We start from the raw sequence: 20,916 nt of genomic DNA on the forward strand, positions 1-20,916 counted from the left end.
TAAATATATGAATACTACTGCAATTATAAATCGGAATTATAAACTGTTAGTATTTGAAACTTCTAGATTATTTCTCAAAAGTATTACAAAATGTATGTTACACTATGTAGCATTTATTAAGTGATATTTACAGTTGCCAAGGAGATAACAAGTAACGTCCAGAAGCTTTTGTTATCTTTTCAGTCAACATTAATGGTTACACAATTAATGATTCGACCAAAGATCCTTTTCTAAATAAGGAAATGTCCATTTCAAAAATATATTTATATTTTAAATATAAATCCTAGAAAATATGCACATATATAGGTAAATAAATATACTTTACCTGTATGTGACAGGTAATTATATGTTTCAGATAAATATTACATACCCCTTTTTATCTTTACTTTAGAATATGTTTAATTTTTATGTGAATGACTTAGAATTTCCATGTCCATTCTAAAGATTTATTGCTTCAGAAAATATAATCTTTTGGGCCCAGAAATAATATACACCCTTTAAAAACAAAGTACTAAACCCTGTAGTTCATTGAATAATGCAGATTTATAAAGGATTCAGGAAGAAAGTCTGAGCATTGTGTCAACCCACATGCAACTGACACTGTCAGTAGCCTAGCAACTACAGCCCTGGCAGAGATATTATTTTTACTTTTAACCTAAATGCAATTTTTGGTTTCCCTCTCATATTATATGAAATACACACACACACACACATTATAACTATAGTGAAAATGCTTTGCAAAGTAAGTGCATGAATTGTTAAAAAAACAAGTGATAAGAGTATATTTACCTTAGATTTGTATAAAATTAAAGCTCACTTTTGAATATGCAAGAGTATTATATGAAATAATCATAATGAAACTTAACGTACAGTTATATAGAGTTAGAACACTGCCAGAAATAAAATTATAAAATTAAATTCATATATACGTGTCCATGTATCTATAGAAATATATACATATAACATAAATATTAATTATATCAAAGTATAAAGGCCAATTTAGTGCTTTAATGATCAAACTCATACTTGGATGTGAGTTTTAAAACACTACATTTCTAAATTATAATTTTTAACTCAAAAATCCAACTTATCTCTTCCTGTGAACATTTTTAAAAAAGACTCTATTGAAAAATTTGCTATGCTGAGTGCTGATTTTATACAGGGTATGTATGTACATACACATCATCTGAAAAATAATAGGTGAACTTTTTAAGAAATTAAAGTCAATATTCATGTGTAAATTTTCATTATTTAGAATAGGATCTTTCATTCTCATCTAAGTCTGTATAAGACCTGATCAAAATTTGAGCCAGAAGAAGCTCAGATTCATGAAGACAATATGGTAATTTTAGGGTCAAACTATATCTATTTATAAAAACAGCTACTCTTAATATGTCTCAGAAGCAGGAATTCATTTACAAATGAATTTCATTTACAAAGGCCAATGGTTGTACTAAAGGACAGACTGAAGTTACAGCTGAGGGAAGGATATGGATCCTCATAATCTCCATGAACTGCCCCAAAGCCACTTTTATAAAGGAACACGCAATTTTAGCAAAAAGTATTTTTCTTAAAATCAGTCACCCCTCTCCTCCCAAATTAGACCACCACCCCTATCCCCTTCCATTGAAATACATGGACTGCAGTTGAAAAAAACCCTTCTTTTTCAACATCAGAAATGTGCTTGTTATGACATTCAAAATGCACACACACAATACAAACAAAAGATGCTGGCACCATAGTGTGTGTGTGTCTGTGTGTGTGTGTGTCCCCAGTGGGACGTGAAGTGCTACTATTAAATTCAGAAGCTGATATACTTTCATCATTTACAGATAAGGTGTGAATTCAGGATGGAAGGCTACCCACTAATTCTCAAGCTCTTTCCTGAAATGCTATAGGATTCACAGTATGAGGATTATTCTTCAGAGTTAGGAATTAACCGGCTCAGAGATGTTTATCAGTTTACTTCACAGACGAAGAAAAGAAAATCTGAAAAAAAGCCCAAGAGGCAAGAAGCTTTAAATTGCTGGGGATTTACAATGAAAAAGAAGCGAAATATTAAGAAAACATCTTTGATTGATGCGATTAGAATGGGCGCCCGAAGAAGTAAGGAGGACACAAACTCAGCTCTGCGCACCTTTAGCAGCACGCGCCCTAAACATCAATGGGGATAAGCTGGGGAAACAACAGAAACATATTCTGGCTCTTTTGTTCCACTCATTAAGGAGAAGAAAAATCTACAAATTGCCTTCATTTAAATCATGAAGAAACCTTCCATTAAAAAGGTGAAAATAATCAAAGAGAAGACATATTATTCGAAACTACATCCATTTTGATAAGGTGCATTTTCAAATAGCAGTTTTCTACTATTGTTATAAAAGATCAGAATAACTATTTTCAAAATACTACGCAAAAGTTACCATAGTAACAGTGAAAATCCTTCTGAAACATAATTAATTGCCTAAAAATTTATCAAATGGAACACGGCACTCTTCTTCAGAGAATTTTTGCATTTCATTTACAATATTATCATAATGCATAGTGCCATCATACACATCTCCTACACGTTTATTTCATTAAATGTTATTCTTTATGTAAAATGACTGTTAAAATTACTGATATTTTTGTACATTAATCTTATTAGAAAGACTTCTATTTTATATTTAAAGCCTAAAGACAATCTGAAAACATTAAGAATTCATCTGAAACCAGGAGAGCCAAAGAAATGTCTTTTCTTCAATGTATAATTATGACTATCCTTATATATTACCTTCTTACCTCTGCTTGTAAATCTATCAAATAAGCATCTTATTTACTCTCAGAATTTTGTAATGCGAAAATGTTCACAATATAAATGACACAGAAATACAGCTGCGTGAAAAGTAAAGCAGGAAAAAACACAGAAAATTCTAATTACAACATAAATGTATCTTACTCTCTGTAGACCTTCATACCAATCATCTTGCTCAAACCAGTTTGAAATGTACGTCATCCAAGCCATAGACCGCTCCTACTTTAACCAAGGCAATTGGAAAGGCGGCATCAGAATAGTCAGCACCTAAAGTAACAATAATGTGTTTCAACCAAACAGCTTTACCAAAATCTGTGTTGTGAAACGTTGTTCAGTACCAGAAGCTAGAAGTGCACAAACATTTCAGCTGAAACAGCTTTAATATTCTACAAATAACAGTATCGGGAAAAATAGTGCTAAACCAGAAAATGTAAGCCTATATTCAAATCAGAAAAAAAATCGAATAGTAATCATGTTGTTGTACAGTACCAGAGAAGGCTTTGCCAAATATTTTATTTGATAAATAAATAAAGGCTTTCAGTTTTTATTCTAAAAAACACCTCAGATTTAACTTTGGCAAGAAATCGGCAAATTATTTCTAAAAGTTACCAAGTTAAAAATAAGGAATCCAGAAAAACCACAAAATGATAGGAAGCAGAAAATTAGTTCCATTTTCAACCTTAGGAGTTGGCATAAAGCTAGAAGAAAGCTTTTCGGTTAAAAGGTATACAATGGCAAGGCCAAGCCTATATTTCTATTTGCTTCCAGCTCCGCACTTGAGAGTCAAGTCATTTTACTGTTAGCTGATTGCTAATTACCTAAGTGCCTCCAAAAGTTTAGAGACAACACATCACTTAACAGAGCCCTAACATGTTCGACAGAGAATCAAAATCACGCGAATTTGGTTCATTTTAGTTTTACTCACTTCTGGAAGAAATTATTTACTAGCCTTACTAAAAAAGAGATTTCTTCTTATACTGGAGACTATTTGCACATCAAAATATCCTCTGTAAAGTTTAGGGGTTTCACCCAACATGTAACAGGTTCTGAGTGATCTTTTCGTGACCAAACTCATCAAACCCTTACACCTCAGCGGAGGAAAAAGGAAGAAAGGAAGGGAGGGAGGGAGGGTGGGAGAGAGGAGGAGAGGGGCAGAAAGAAAAAGAAAACAATTTGATCAATTTGAGTGTTTCAGTCTTCAAATCCAAAATGTAAGATAGCTTGTGTTCTGGCATAGAAAGATAGACTTGTATGACATACAAATATCACTGTAGCTCTAAAATTCTATCAAATGGAACAACATGCACTCTTCTTCAGAATTCCTCTTCCTTTTGAAAATACTTTCAATAGTGCCTGCTTGAAGCCTCACTTCAAAATGCTTGGGAATAGCTTCCACAGGACGTTCCAGGACTGGTACAATCTCTCGCTTAATTTGTTTACGTCTTGATGACTCCCTGAATCGGGACCTTGCTTTCTGCCCTGCCCCTTGAGTTCCCACAGAGCCCTTTGCTCCTTCCTGCCTGTCTGCTCAGAATGTGAATCTCCTGCACTGTCCTACCCTCTGGATCTGCCATACACCCACCCCTCTCCCCTGCCCACTGTTGTCTCTCTTATCTATAGCTTATCTTATTTTCAGTGACAATTCTTTGTCTGTGTCCTGCCTTAAGCTTTTTTCCCCACCTTGAACCTACATCTCTACACTTGTCCAACAACTCTAAGATCCTTGCCACTATTTCAGTGGTTCCAGTCTCTCTTCTAATACACTCAACCTGCATCAAGCTCCTGAACTATTTCAAAGTCCTTACTGAACCGAGATTGCTCAGCCTGTTACCTGGTAATCGCAGTGTGAACATGTGTAAAACCTAGTGTATTTCTTTCAAGTGAAGCTTCCCCTTTCTATCACCCCCAAACATTCCTTATTTCCTCCTGTATTCCCCATTCCAGTGACTATCATTGTACTCCAGACGGTAACCCCAGATAAAAAAGTCTCCACTTTTCATTCTTGCGTCACCTTCCCCTGCCCCCCACTTTGTTTGATCACCAAGTCTTATCAAACCACCTTTACACTGTCTCTTCAAAAGGCCCTTCTTTCCATCCCTAATCCCACACGTTGAGTGTTTGTCTTGCACAAACTAACAAAGTAGTTTACTTACTAACCTCCCTGCTTTCACTGCAATTCCTAAACATGTTCCATACTCTCATGACGTTATGCCTTCAAGTTTTTAAATGCTTTTGCCTGAGCTGTCCTTCCCTTTCCTCTTTTGCTGTGAAAAATGAGCTCTTTCATATTTAGGGTCTTTCAAGACCCAACCTAAATATCCTTCTTCTTTTCCCAAATGCACCAATTCCCTCATCTGTGTGCCTTTAAAACTATATTTGTGCTCATTGTGTAGATATAAATTATGAGTTCCCCAAGGCAAAGGACCATGCCTTATTCATGTCTGTATAGAAGATACAAAATGTTTGTTGAGTGACTCAACACCTGCAGCGCTAGGAGAGTTTGACAACTAACGGCAGTTCACTTGAACTGAAGGTTCATATTACTAAAACCCGGACAGGGTCTAAAGAAATGAATCCAAGGAACAAGTAATATACTCACAAACAAGTGAAATGGGATTACTATTCAATCCCTTGTAAGGAACTGGCTAACCAAGTCATTCAAGAAATTGCTTTTTAAAAGGGTAAAATAAAATGCAAACTCGAATTGGTAAAATTATTTTATAATCACACCAGTCACCAAGTATGTATTCATTATACCATTGTAAATCCAATGTAGTTAAAATCAATACCTTGTTTACAGGGCCCATAATAGTTCTTCTGTCTTAGTTCCTGGTATTTTTCCATGAGCACTATCTACCCTATTTGCAAGAGTTAAGAAAAGCAAAATATTTCACACTGTGTAATCTCAGATGAACTATTATTCTCCATTAAAAGACATATGTCTTGATTGTCCTCCATGTATTTTGATGATCTGAGAGTAAATAGAATCTGGTTCATTTAGTGTAAGAATGACAAATAATTTTCAACTCTCACATCACTTGTTTGGTTACCACTGAAGTGCACAGCTGAAACCTTTAGCTGACCTCAGAGCAGACATGTGTCAGGATCACTTAGTGGTAACTGAGAGAGGAAGGACAGACTCATGGTGGCAGTTATTCCACATCTTTACATCTGTGTATTAATAGTCCGTGGGTCTAACTGACTAATATACTGTTAAAATAAAAAATTTAACTTAATTCATAGCGAGAAAATTCTTACTACCTATTAATATCAGTGATGGAAGGAAATGACAATAATCAAAGGATAAATGTCATCATGTGAAAGAAAATAAATATAAATAATGAAGTAAAATGTTTTAGAACATTTGTCAGCTATGTCAGAAAACTTACCGCACACAGAAAACTTATCCAAACACATAAGTAGCCTGTGGTCTGCTTATTGGTCCTGACTTTTATCCCTCCCTGCTTCTACATTTTCTCCATGACCTCCTTGTGAGCAGATGATATATCCCTGCCTGTTGCCTTTGGACTTGCCATCTGACTTGTTTTGTCCAGTGATATGAGGGCAGAAGTCAGAGTGTTCCATCCAGTTCTAAGCTCTGCCTGTTGGGCTTGTTTCCAAGCCCACCCTTGGGCCTCTGCCATCAACATGAGAAGAACATTCCACGGCTACCCCACTGGTCCAAGAAGGATGAGAGACACAAGGAGCAGAGCTGCCCCACACAAATCACAGACCTCCAGTGAGAGGCAGAGCCACTCAGCCAAGCCAAACCTGTTAGTAAAACCCCAATATAATTACCTGTGAGCATAATAAATGCTCACTGTGATATTTTGCTGGTTTTTGGAGTGGTTCATAATGAAGTATTTTTGTGGCAATAGTTAATTGATACATTACTCCTAGTAATACCAAGAACCAGCATTCTTGAGTACAGGAAGACACTGACACTCTACGGAGATTAATCAAACCAACATTCTCACTTTTCCTACTCTAGGAAATTGCGATCTAATGATGGTAGGAAATAAACAAGATGTATAGTGTTACGATAATCTATGTCTTGTAGAACAGGTTTAAAAGACAGGATTTTCTTAAATTTAATATAGTAAGAAATACTTATTTATATAAAGAATGTGAGTTACATTATGTTTTTTTTCAGCCTCTAACAATTAATCATTGAAAAATAGTTAAGATGAGTCTTTCTTTTCACAAGAGGAAAATAAATTGGCATATATCCTGTGATCCATTCATATGCCTGTGACGCTTCCATTTTGTTATCCCTCTCCCTTGTTATAAATGCTTTGTATTTCTTTGTGTTAGGACAGTTAGGGCCGCCTAGTGGATAGAGCAATTTTAAGCAAACAAAGTAGGGTCCTGCTCTCCTTCTGAGAAGCTGGTCATGTCTGCCATCATCAACGTCCTACTATAAATATGGAATTAAAATCAAGACACAGGCAGGCTGTCTCTGGCCTAGAATTGAGAGTACTGCTAGTTCTCTGGTTGTGATTTTATGTGAATTCATGTGTACCAGATCCTGAAATGTTTATTTCTGCTCTCCTCTGCCTAAACTGGATAATGCTTTTATTTACTCATGCCTGTTTAAAATCCTAAACAGAGTAAAATGACATGTTTTACCTATGGTCTAAAGCTTAGTCTGCTTTCATTCTACATTTAGATTTTTCCACCCAGTTTTACCTGATGGCTCAGACCAAGATACTGGCTTAATCCTCTGAAATTTTGGCATTTGCAGGCTATCCTTTCCCCAGCTAAATCCATCCACTTCAAGTTACGTCTTCTCACCTGTTGTACCATCTGCAGCTCTTATCCTCTCTTGGTTAGCTCTTGCCCCCACTATCTCAGGAGACAGCAACGATACTTATTCAAAACTTCCTAACAAACTAGGTGAACGCGTGATATTTTGAAATAAGAACAGGCCACTGCTTGTTCAATCACACAGCGTAGAATCAACTATAAAATACACGGCATTGCTCAAAATCATTCTCCTTTATATGTCTGTTTGTGTCCTGTCTAGAATCATGATTGGGTGGGCTAGGGGAGAGGTGAGGGGCTGTGAGAGAGACTCAGGAGCGTAAATGTCCCTCATGCTGAAGGTGGTGCACAATCTGATACAGATCTGGGCTCACCTGTCTCCTAATCTTACTATGAATAGATACTCCTCTTGAGGAATCAAGATTAGTGAAAGGCAGTGTCAAAAGCATTATATCACTACAGTTTTGGGGAGCTGTCTGTCCTCACTAGATTAAAACCTTGCATAAAAATGTCAGAAGGAAGTCTGAGTTCGAGCATAGATAGACAGTTTCCTCAGTGTGCTCTGAATAGGCAGAATGATTCTGAATTTTTAAAAGATTGTTACTTATAAGACCTTGGCTTCCAGCAATGGCAGCCAAGTATATGTCTCCAATTCTCCCACTGAGGACAACCAGAAAAGCTGAACAGAAATATGTACAACCTCAGACTAGGAAGGGAAGCCTCAAGAGAAGTCCAGAGTCAAGCCAGACACTTGCTCTTTGGTGTGGGGTGGGGGAGGGGTGCAACTTTTCCCAAACAGGATTTGCTTATATAAAAGTAATGGCTGAAATACCGAGAAACCATGGAGAGCTTCTGGTCATCTCACAGGGCTGGAGGGAAAAAAATTGGAGTTCAGATGCTGCCGAGGAAAAAAGTAATCTAATAAATGGTGTCCTTTCAGTGAGAACCATCTGGGTCCACACCTTAAGAAGAAGGATGAGGGGTCCTCCCGGTGGCACAGCGGGTAAGTGTGCACATTCTGCTTCTGTGGCCCGGGGTTCGCAGGTTCGGATACTGGGTGTGGACATGACACCGCTTGTCAAGCCATGCTGTGGCAGGTGTCCCACATATAAAGTGGAGGAAGATGAGCACGGATGTTAGCTCAGGGCCAGCCTTCCTCAGCAAAAAGAGGAGGATTGGAAGCAGATGTTAGCTCAGGGCTAATCTTCCTCAAAAAAAAAAAAAAAAAAGAACAAGAAGGATGAAATAGAAATAGACCATCCCTTACAAAGACTGAGATTCAGCATCAAATAAATTCATCCAATGATTGGATTACTGTGGCCTTCCCCACCCTAATACTTTCCAAATCAAAAGTAGCAATCAAGGGGATTCCAAAGAGTAACGAGCCCCTGTAAAGAGACGGGACATACTAACGGTTTTACCTTAGACAGGGTGTGGGAGAAAGAGGTGACTGCCACAAAAGTGGGTAAGAGAAAAATCAGATGAAATTGCAATTAATTCCTATAGGCCAATGTGAGCTGGAGCATCAGTGTAGTATAACTGGAGGTCTCAGAGGCAAGCTCAGATTGCCCTCACCTGGAAGATCTTCTCCACAGGCCTTAGTTGGGTGCGTAGGAGAAAGACTGTGGGCAATCAGAGGTAGGCCCCCTTAGTGGCTCAGACAGGTAGGAAGCAACTGGCCCCTGACAGCTGACATATGTGAAACGCTATATACTTCCCTGAGTCCTTCTCTCATATGAAGCGAAATCCTTCCCCTACTAGGAGAGAGGAAACAAACACCCCCACTCCAGGGGCAATGGGGAAGGAATAAAACAAACTTCCTCTGCCTCTAGGGAGGGAAGGAAAACCCTCCTTCCTGACCCCAGGAACTAGGCAAAGATGCACTACTTCTGAGAGAAGGGAAGAAGCAAAAGCTGCCCCCTCGGGCGGTGGGCAGGAAGACATCTTGGGCTCCCATCCCACACCAAAATAAAGCACGATGTCCTGCTGTTTAAGGACGTGCAAAAAAATTCTCTGCTACTCAACACCCACCACAGGTACAAAGTAGGGAGGGGGAGACACATAAATCTCCCCTAAGAACCAGACTCCCCCAATCTGGGAGATAAAAACTGTAGTATGATCATACACTGGGATATCATACAATAATTAAAATGAACTATACACAAACGGAGAAACCCTAGAATGTAATGATTGAAAACCAAATATAAAAAGATGCATATGGTTCCACTTAGAAAAAGTTTAAAAACAAGCAAAATTAATCTATGCTATTAGAAGTTATTATGAGAGAGTTTTCTTCGGAGACAAGGAAGTAGTAACAGGAAGGAGCCATGAGGGGGCTTTCTAGGAAGCTTACAATGTTTCTTTGATGCTAATTATGCTAATGAGCAAATTTTGCTGCTACAAAACACTACATTGCACATTTCTGCTGTCAGGTATATAATCTAAATAAAAAGAAATTATACACTAAAAATCCACAGCAGTGCTTTCTAATACTAACAAAACTAAGGGGAAAAAGCCCCAAATCAACTTGTCCACATATAGATATTGTATAACTGGATTATATTTTCTAACTTCACTTGGACGATTTCATTTGTCTTTTTATCTTCCCCCTAGAGCTTCCCGCCCCACTCACCACCCCCAGCCGTCACATTTCGGAATACATTAACTTAAGTGTCTCTCTGAGATATAGCACTAATATTTCTTGAATCCACAAGCATTTTCAGAAGTAATGTCAGGGACAAGGAGATGAGGAAGGTGGACACAAAGAATAAATAATCTCACAATAGGAAATGAGTAAAAACTGAAGTCTACCTAAACGAGCTGAAGGCGGTAGAGATGGAAGAGATGAAGGATACGTGTTTGGGGGTCCAGAGGAGTACGAACAGGGAATTTGATGCGTTTGCCGTGAGCATCCACAGTGGCTGCCTGTCAATGCCACATCCATAATAGATCCTCTGACGTCTTAACTCCTACTATTCCACAGGGAATGCGTGCCTGAGCACATCTTCACAAGCACATTTCTAAAAGCCTGAAGAGGTCTGTGTAGACAGACAGCTCCCATCTCAGCGCTTCATGCTCCGAGCAGACCTCCCAAAGTATTGAAAAGCTACATCCAGAGACCAACTTGAACGCTCACCTTTGGACAACAACAAATCAACACAGCTGACAACACTCTCTCCTCATTAGCGATTCTGATCACTAGCAACAAAGTGACAAAGCAGGCTGCCCTGCGGCCTAGGTCACATGATATTTTTAACGTGTAGTTACAAACAAAATAGTTGAAAAATGAAGCATTTTTACCAAAGAATCAAAATATATAAAAAGTAAAAATAAAATGAATACTCTAAAACAGAAAAACATAATATCTGAAATTTAGATCTCAATAAATGAGTTTATCGATAGATTGGATATAGCAGACGTCAGTATTAGTGCAGCGGAGTATAAACAAATAATATATACCAAAACTAATGCACAGAGACAGAGAACAGTGAAATAAACAGAACAGAGCATAAGAAATAAATAGGATATGCTGAAAAGTGAAACACAGATGCAATGTAATGGGAATCTAAAAAGGAGAGGAAATACAGGAAAACAAATATGCAAAAAGATAAATGGTGAGAAATTTCCAAAATTGATTTTAAAAAGTCAAGTTCCTAAATCTGATCAAATCCTAAGCAGGATAAGTTAAAATAAAATCTTATCAAGGCACATCACAGTAGGATGCTGGCAGCCACAGACAATGAAAAAAAATCTTAAAAATGGTCCCAATATAGTCAAAGATAATTGAAATGAAGGATAGAGGGGTAAATCCAACTGAATGATTATGACATCCCTAAAACTGTTTGCACCCAAACGACATAACTTTCAAAAAGCAAGAATGGCAGAATTAAAGGAGAAATATATAAATCCATAATCATAGTGAGAGACTTTAAGCAACAAACCTGAATATCTGATAGAATAAATAGAAGATGAGCAAAGCTGAAGGTTTACACTGCTAGCTATCAATACCTATTATAAAGCTATGATAATTCAGACAGTGTGGTACAGATGCGCGGACACACAAACTGACTAACGGACAGAACATAATCTAGAATAGATCTCCCCAATTTACCGTTAACTTATTTACGATGAAGGTGATAACGCTGTACATTGAGGAAAGAACAGACCTTCAATAATTACATGTGGGTCAACTGAATACTTTATGGAAAAATATATAAGAATCTTGACTCCAATCTTATACAAGACAAAAAAAGCACCAATACCAGAGATTGGAAATGTAAATATGTAAGGTAAAGTATTAAAGCTTTAAAGGGATACTAATGAGAATATCTTGTCTTTGGAGTAGGAAGAGATTTACTAAAACAGACACACAAAAATGCCAACCACAAAAGAAAAACATTGACCTACTGGACTATGTTAAAGTATATAAACAAACCTATGTTCATCAAGACATCATTAAAAGAGTGGAAAGCAAGCCACAGAGTGGGAGAAAATATTTACAATACACATGTTCAACAAAGGACTAGTCTTCTACAAACACACACACACAAAACTGTCAAGCCAACAGAAAAACAGACAAAGGACTTCAGACAACAGAACTCCACCATCACACACAAAAAAGGCCATCTAAATAGCCAATAAACATATGAAAAGTTGTTCAATATTTCTGCAAATTAAAACTGCAAAGAGATACTGGTAAATTTCTAACAGAAGGGCTAAAATGCAAAACACCACAGGTTGGCAAGGATGAGGAGTGACTGAAACTCTCATACACTGCTCGTGGGAATGTAAATTGAAACAAGCAAACTGGATGACTCGTTGGCAGGATCCTCTAAAGCTGAACAAACACAGACTCTATGACCCAGCATTTCACTCCTAAGCGTACAGCCAACAGCAATGGGTATTATGGGCATTTATGTTCACCAAAAGAAACGCATTATAATGTTCATAGCACCTCTATTTATAAAAGCACCAAAGTGAGATCTGCTCAAATATATATTCACAGTGGAATGGATAAATAATTGTGGTATATTCATATAATAGAATGGTTTATAAGAATGAGAATGCATGGATAACAACCACATGCAACCATATAGACAAATCTCACAATGATGTAGATTGAAAGAAGCCAGACAGAAAGACAAAGCATTATCACATTATTCCATCTATAGAAAGCACAAAAACAGACAACATTAATCTATCCTGCCAGAGGTCACGATAGCGGTTATCCTTGGAGGTGGTAGTGAGTGCTGATAACATTCTGTTTATGTTTAAAAAAAATCTAAGAGAAGAATTGCCTCTGGATGGTAGGTCTCTTTGTTATGCATCATGGTCATCAGAGCCAGTAACTTCTTTTTAATGCATGACTGAATCCTCATCTCCTGAAAATTTAATCAAAATTCCTAACTAGAATCTTCAAATTGACCTAGGCTAAAAATAAAAAATGACTGCACTAAGGTAATTTAATAAGTCTAAAATGTCCAGCACATGTTATGTTGCATCATAAAAAGATTATTTTTAGTTTTTTAGGCTATATAATCGAGCTCCAAGTTAACGGCTATTTAATAATTTGATTTCCTAAGAACATCTATTTTGATTAGTTTCTTAAATATACTGTATTTCTAAGATATAAAAATGCAGTCCCTTTCAAAATTCAAAGAAAAACATTTTACTTTCTAATGCAAGTGAATTTTTTTATGAAGTGGACACAGCAGAAAGAGGATAATGAACTATTCAAATATCTGTATTTTTAGATAAGGGTATACTTCTGCGTATAAAAGTCATTTTTGCCTTTGCTATTTCATAAGACCTGGAGTAAATGAATTTGAAATGTCCTCTGAAAAACATTTTGTAAAATGCAGACAAATCCACCATTAGAGAAAATAATTTTAGAAATAGAAGAAAGTGTATTACTGAACACTCTATTTGAATAAATTTTTGACAATAAAAAGCACTAGGATTTATTATTTACATCAAGAGTAAGGGTGTACTATTTTTCAGCTCACCCCTTAACGCTCACCTGGAACTAGGAGATAATGTCTGAGGCCCTCATAGGTATCCTGGATCATAAGGATGAGGGCACACCCCAGGAATGGCAGAATGGTGAGCTGGAAGAAGCCTAGATCCCGAAAACTTCTTGGACTTCCTACTCACAGCCTTTTTAATGTGAGAGAGAAATAAGCTTCTCTTTTCTTTGAGCCACTATTTTGCATTTCTCTGTTATTTGCAGCCAAACCTCAGGTAGCCTCTTAGATTGTGTAATTTGAAGTCATATTTTAGAAAGCAGAATTAGTCAAGTAGTCAATGATGTCAATTAGTTAAAACCTTCTTAATTCCTTGCCCTTAAATATAATTAGCTATCCTGCTTTCATCACCAGGGGCATACATGATTACTAGAATTCAGTCATTACCGTCTACAATAATACAATAAGCAGAGTTGGTGCTAAGTATTTTGCTTTACCAAATAGATTATTTGGCTATGCATCTACCTCATCAATATCACATATTATTTAGTGAAAAAATATATCTATCCATTATATCTGCTGTATCATTTTATTTCACTCTTCAACAAATATTTAGTGAGTATATATCATGTCTAGATACGAATGCTAGTTACTAAAGATACAAAGATGAATGAGAAACAAACCAAATAAAAACCTGCTTCAAAAAGCTAACAGCACTGGGGGGGCTGGCCCAGTGGCATAGTGGTTAAGCTCATGCCCTCCGCTTCAGCAGCGCAGAGTTCAGGGGTTTGGATCCCGGGCACAGACCTTCGCACCACTCATCAAGTCATGCTGTGGCAGCATCCCATATAAAATAGAGGAAGATTAGCACAGATATTAGCTCAGGGATAGTCTTCCTCAAGCAAAAAAGAGGAAGATTAGCAACAGATATTAGCTCAGGGCCAATCTTCCTCACCAAAAAAAAAGGCCTACCAGAATGGGAGAGCTAGACATAGCGCAGACCTATCTGTTGTCTAACCAACAACATTCCCACCTATCTCCTTGCCTGCCAGCACAACCCCAAAGTATTCTGGTACAGGCGGAAGTACACTGATCTCGGGGAAGACAGGATTTTTTTCCTATTCCTAGGAGATGAATGACTGGTCTAAACCAGTCGTAGTAATTTCATCCTCCTTGGACTATTGGACTAAGTGTGGGCATCTGACTCAGTTTCAACTGATGAGATGCAAGTAGAAATCTCTGTTGTCATTCTCCCCCTGCTTCTTCTGACTTGGACATTGATGTGATGCTGTTGCTCTAGCAACTACATTGTATCCATGAAGTAAAGGCCAAGAAAACTGCCGAAAAGTTGCAATTCTAACATTACTGATGCACTATCTTCAGTCATTTGTTATATTTTTAAAAACGGTGTCTGTCTTAGTTTGTGGTTTTCTGTTATTTGCATTTGACTTCCTTTTTGAAGACACAAATGCATTTATGAAACAATTTGCAATAGCTGCTATAATAATGAACAAGGGCTTAGCAGAGAAGAAAGATAAATGCGCCCAGATCTGCTCTAGGGAGTTAAGAAGGCTGTAAAAAAAAAAAAAAAAAAAAAAGGTGGGGTTTGAACTTTAAGGCAAAAGTTATTTTTCTATGTTAAAGTATAACGGTAGATAAGAAGAAATGGTGACAAATAGTGACTTCTCTGCTGGGCAAACAGACACAGATAAAATGATGGAAAATCAGGTAGATCATGATGAGCATTGTCGATTTAATTTCATACGTGATGGGGAGTCTTTGAAACAATTTAAGCATGGTAATAATAATATCAGATATTCTGATTTACAAATATCCTGGCACTCTTAGGAGAAGGCTTGTGGGGGACAGAAGGCAAGACATAAAGAAGGAGATGAGAAATGATGGCAGCTTGAACTAATAACCTAGTAGGAAGCAAGGGAGAGGGAGGACTCCAGCAAGACTTCTGGGTTTCTCAGTTGCCTGACTGTGTGACACGACACCATTCACCACAAGAGGGCCCCTGCAGCCGGACAGGTCCAGGGGAAAGCTCTGCTATGACACATTGACCATAGAGTGTGAGGAGGATATCCAGGTGGAGATGCCTCGAAGTCATTGAGAAACAGTAGTCAGGAACCAAAAGACGAACACCAGCCAGAGATAAATATTTCAGATATAATTTGGGGCAACACCAATGTTTAAAAGACAAGGAGAGCAGAGGCGAGGAGAAAGGGGCTGGGAAGATGACCGATAGAAGAGATGCAAGAAAGAAAAATATTGGGGAAGGAATATGCTTCATGTCAAAGGAGAACGTTTTCACACAGGTCAAATATTTCAGACTGACACGGTAAGATTAAGACTGAAATATTCACCCTGTATTTGGGGTTGAAGAAGCAGGTTGTTATTAGCAAATCTATAAAAGCTCCGATGGTCAATTATCGGTCCTTACTTCACTTGATGTCCTGGCAGCAGCCGCAGCCCCTGTGGATCAGAGTTGGCTCCATCCTCTTGACGCACTTTCTCACTTGCCTTCGGGAAAGCACTCTCCTTGGGCTCTCCCCCTTCTTCAGTGTCTACTCCCTGTTTTGTTTTTGTTTTTTTTTGTTTTGATTCCTCATAATCTCCCTGAACTGTAAACTTTAGAATGCTCCAGAGATCAGTCTTCGGATCTCTTCTCAATTGTCCTCTTGGTGGTCTCATTCTGTCTTATGACTTTAAATACCGTATAAATGCTGATTATTCCCAAATCTATATTTCCAAGGAGATCTCATATATCTAATTTCCTGTTTTTATTCCAGTCTCATTGAGATATAATTGACATCTAACATTGTCTAAATTTAAGATATACAACATAATGATTTGCTACATGTACATATTGCAAACTGATCACCACAATAAGCTTTAACATTGCTCCGCATGGCTCCAACTTTTTCTCCTCATGATGACAACTCTTACGATCTAATCTCTTAGCAACTTTCAAATACACTTGAGGGGATTATGCTAAGTGAAATCAGTCAGACAGACAAAGACACTGTATGATCTCAATTATATGTGGAATCCAAAGAAAAACCAAACTCATAAAAATGGAGATCAGATTGGGGCTGCCAGAAGTGGGGTGAGGGTGGGGGAAATGGGTGAAGGTGGTCGAAATCACAAACTTCCAGTTATAAGATAAATAAGTTCTAGGCACATAGTTCCTGTTTTAACATCCCTGTTTGTTTATTAAATAGAATCTCAAATTTAACTTATTCCAACAAAACTTCTGATGTCCCTCACAAAATATATTCCTACTTGTTTTTTCTAATTCAGTAAATGACCACTAATCTGTCTATGATAACTAACTACTGATGACTGGGTATAATGAATAACTGATGTTTCCTTAATTGGACTCAATATGGACCTTCTGATGATAGAGATAATCAAAATATAAGTTATTTAGTTGAAGTGTGTGTGCGCATATCGACGTTTTAGTAAAGACTATACTTACAAACTTTTAAAAGGGTTAAGACACAGAGAATATTTACATTACCAACAATTAATTATTGGGTTTTATTTTTCCAATACCAATGCATTTCTTAATTCATTTACATTTCATTACTTACATATTAAAAGCCCATGACAGAGATTAAAATATAAGCAGAACTAGAGAGACAAATAGTTAAATACAATTTTAATTAAAACATTAAATTTTCAGATTCCAGTTGAGGAGTTTTGTTCCGCTAGGTTTCAGGGTTCAAAGCCCTACCCTGTTCGTAGGTTAATCTGCCCGCAGTCACCTGTGCTGTACAGGCATGAGAGGTGCTCTGGGTTCCATTTCTAGCCGCTCCTGACAGTCTCTTACAACTTTCTACTAGACACAGGAGTGAACACTGGCTGTCGGCCTCCTCCTCATCTCCACTCCCCGCTGTCAGAAACAGCTCTATGTTTGTACTTGGTGATCTTCCTCCTCTGCCTCAGTCCAGGTGTAGGTGGGAAACCAGTCCCTGAACTAGAGCAGGTGATTCAGACTGATGCTATCATTTCCCCAGCCATTTCGATGGCTTAATGATGGGAACATAGCTTAAATGTGTCTAATCATGAAATTTAGGACATTTATGAGAACTTCTGGAAAAAGAGGCTCTGTCTTCTGTCAACCGGAGCCATAGACAGTCTGAAATCAGAGCTAATATAACCATCCCGCTACCATGAGATGATATCCAGAATTGCTGGGGGCTACTACCTAGAGCTTGAAAAATGGCAGCACAGTAGAGAGGGGCTGAGTCGCGATGATGCTGATGGAGCACTGAAGTTAGCTATGAGTGCAACTCTATCTTAAGTTTTTTTAGCTATATGAACTGGTAATATAAGTTGTATTTTCTGTTACTGCAAGTGAAGGAATTCTAATTGGCTCTTAAAAGATCACGAGGGGGTAGGCACAGTGGTGTAGTGGTTAAGTTCTCATCCTCTGCTTTGGCAGCCCAGGGTTTGCAGGTTCAGATCCCAGGTGTGGACCTACACACTGCTCATCAAACCAGGCTGTGGCAGAGTCCAATATACAAAGAATTAGAGGAAGACTGACAACAGATGTTAGCTCAGGGTCAATCTTCCTCACTAAAAAAAAGGAAAAAAATCACAGGAAAAACACATACCAAAAACCTCCCAGAAGCACTCAAAACAAGGTCTCCATATCAGTCCTGTGAGGAATTCCCACTATATTCAAAGGTACTTTAACTGTTGTCACAGGTACTATGTGAAAGGCACTAAGAGCATCATAGGTGGGTTGCCCACAATACAGCTAGGCATCTAAAAAGCCTTTCTCCCAAGAAGTACGTATAAGTTTACATTGTCACTGCCTCACTAGCTGTCCCCAGTTTAGAAAAACAAGATCTATGTCAACCAGAAAAACTCCGCTATGCCATGGGAGCCAGAGTGCTGTCTCTTTCCCCTTCCCTTCATGCACTTCTTCTCCATCCTTCTTCCCTCAGCCCACAGCCTCTACCTATATCGAGTCAGGGACTACAGACCTTAGAAAAAGAATTGAGAGAAAAATGGGAGATAAGATAATAATACTGTACTCTAGGAAATGTAACTCTTTAGCAATCTATTACAAGTAGAGGCAAAAAGCAAAAAGGAGTTTGTATTTTTTCATGCATTTTCTCCATCTGTTTAGTCAATGTGGAGAGGAGAAAATTCCACCTCAGGCAACAGAACTATACTAGATAAATAAAAAGCCTGCTAGACAATGGCAATCAGGTTAGGAGGTTGACATAAGATTTCCATCAATGTTGACATAAGAAGGAGATTTGATATTGATCAAACAATTTTATCACTATTGATCGATATTAAATCTCCTTCTTATGTCAACATTGATGGAAATCTTGCATAGCAATAAAATTGATCCAGTATCCAAGAAGACAGAGTCTGGGGCCCGCAGCAATCTGCACATTCCGTCTTTTGGTTATCAGCAGCCTGTACAAGCATCCTCTCATTCAAGAATAAGAATGAGGATGCTACCAACTATGACGAAACGCTGCAGGACCAGATGGTTAAGATGATGATCATGGAGAAGATAAAAGGCAACAGCAGAGTAAAGACCCACATCAAAGAGGAAGAAAGGGCAGAATTGAAACTGCAAAAAAAAAAATCACTTCAGTGATCCAGAGGACAAGTAAAAAACTCAAAAACATTGTGGGAAAAGAAAGAGATTTTTTTTAAAAAAAGAAAGAAATGGAAATATATGGCGTACAGGGGATGAAAACCCAAACTACATATTATAAACATTTTTAGAGAAAACCAAAACACAAGTAGAATAACAGAAATAAATGCCTCAATCCAAGATGTAGCCAAAAACACATTTCTAGGATTGAGAAAACACTCAGATTAGGTGACTTTGAAAGTACCCTTCTTATTTCAAGCAAAATATATTTTAAGAAAAGATCCATAACTAGATATACCACGGCAAATTTAGGGGTTAATTTATTTTTTATAATCCTATGAGCATCTAAGTAGAGTCCTTTTTTTTAATGTTATATATAAGTGAGGAAAAGTCCGATTGGCATGACATCTCACGACTGAGCTAAATTCCAGAAATCGGTGGTCCAAGAGCTATATTAAACTGACTATTGTGATCTCACTATTCAACAAACAGCCAAAATATCACTTGTGTGTAAAGGGGAAACGAGCCAAAGAAAGACTTGTTGTAAATGCAAGGATTTAGAAGGGAATTTACCAATGCGATCTTCCTTTAAAAATTACTTAAACTAAAATCACAGGCTTTTGAAAAACGAATCAAAACAAATAACTCAAATATGGAATTTCATGTAATTTAAAAAATATATTAAGCAAATAAGACTGAATATCTAAGTTATATGGTTACAAAATGCAAATTTCAAGACTAATTATTTAAAGAAGAGACAAATAATAGAAAAGTTATAAAAATCTAAAAGCCTCAGCTTGTTATCCCAGATACTGAGATTTAGGAAAAGAAGAGAAGAAAACAAAGGTAGACTAAACTTCTTATTTTACAAAGGTAACCAATAGCATAATTTGTTTCTTGATAATTGGGGAGAAATTGACTCAAAGTAATTTTATAATTCAAAAATAATCATCATGAAATAAATTTTTCTGTTAAAATATACCATACACAAGGTTAAAAGAAAAAATTGGATAAAAACATATAAATGTATATAAAACATCTTACTTAATATGCAGAGTGATTATATCAATGATTTGAAAAAGTCTCTGGAGTTAACGTAAAAGGTATCTATAAACAGTTATGTTTCTGTATTTAAAAATTTATAGATATATACATACATATACACACACAAACACACACTAAAAACTAAAAGAATTCACATCACAAGGTAATGAGTTGGCTATTTATTTATTTATTTATTTTTTTGAGAGAGATTAGCCCTAAGCTAACTACTGCCAGTCCTCCTCTTTTCGCTGAGGAGGACTGGCCCTGAGCTAACATCCATGCCCATCTTCCTCTACTTTATACGTGGGACGCCTACCACAGCATGGCATGCCAAGCAGTGCCATGTCCACACCCGGGATCCGAACTGCGAACTGCAAACCCCAGCCGCCGAGAAGCAGAACGTGCCAACCTAACCACTGCGCCACTGGGCCAGCCCCTGAGTTGGCTATTTAATAGTTGGAAATGTATTATTCCTTTAACTTACTTACATTTTCTAAAATGTTCATACTCACTTCTCCATTCATTCATTCAGTCAAGAAATATTTATTGAGCTCCAACTATGTGCCAGGAAGGCACTGAAGATAAAGAAGTCTGCAAAACAGATAAAAATCCTGCCTTTCCATAGTTTTTATACTCTCATGGGAAGGAATCAGAAAATGAACAAAACAAACAAGTAAATGATATATATTCCAAGATAATTTGCAGTATGAAGAAAAATAACT

At 37.4% G+C, this 20,916-nt stretch overlaps 1 protein-coding gene across 11 annotated transcripts in view; it reads right to left on the reverse strand.

The window, feature by feature from the left end:
• WDR17 (WD repeat domain 17) overlaps positions 1-20,916 on the reverse strand; it is a 101,592-nt gene that overhangs the window by 73,508 nt on the left and 7,168 nt on the right. For 7 of the 11 annotated variants that reach the window (XR_011534423.1, XR_011534422.1, XM_070599119.1 and 4 more), the window contains exon 2: positions 2,936-3,058. The exons of the other annotated variants lie outside the window; for them this stretch is intronic. Coding sequence is in view for 5 of the 7 variants with exons in the window: in XM_070599119.1 (XP_070455220.1) it covers positions 2,936-3,001 (66 nt within the window). In the remaining 2 variants the exon portion in view is untranslated. The remainder of the gene's footprint in view (positions 1-2,935; positions 3,059-20,916) is intronic. 11 annotated transcript variants of the gene reach the window in all.

The sequence above is a fragment of the Equus przewalskii genome, chromosome 28, assembly GCF_037783145.1.
Source record: "Equus przewalskii isolate Varuska chromosome 28, EquPr2, whole genome shotgun sequence".
Taxonomy (NCBI): Eukaryota; Metazoa; Chordata; class Mammalia; order Perissodactyla; family Equidae; genus Equus; species Equus przewalskii.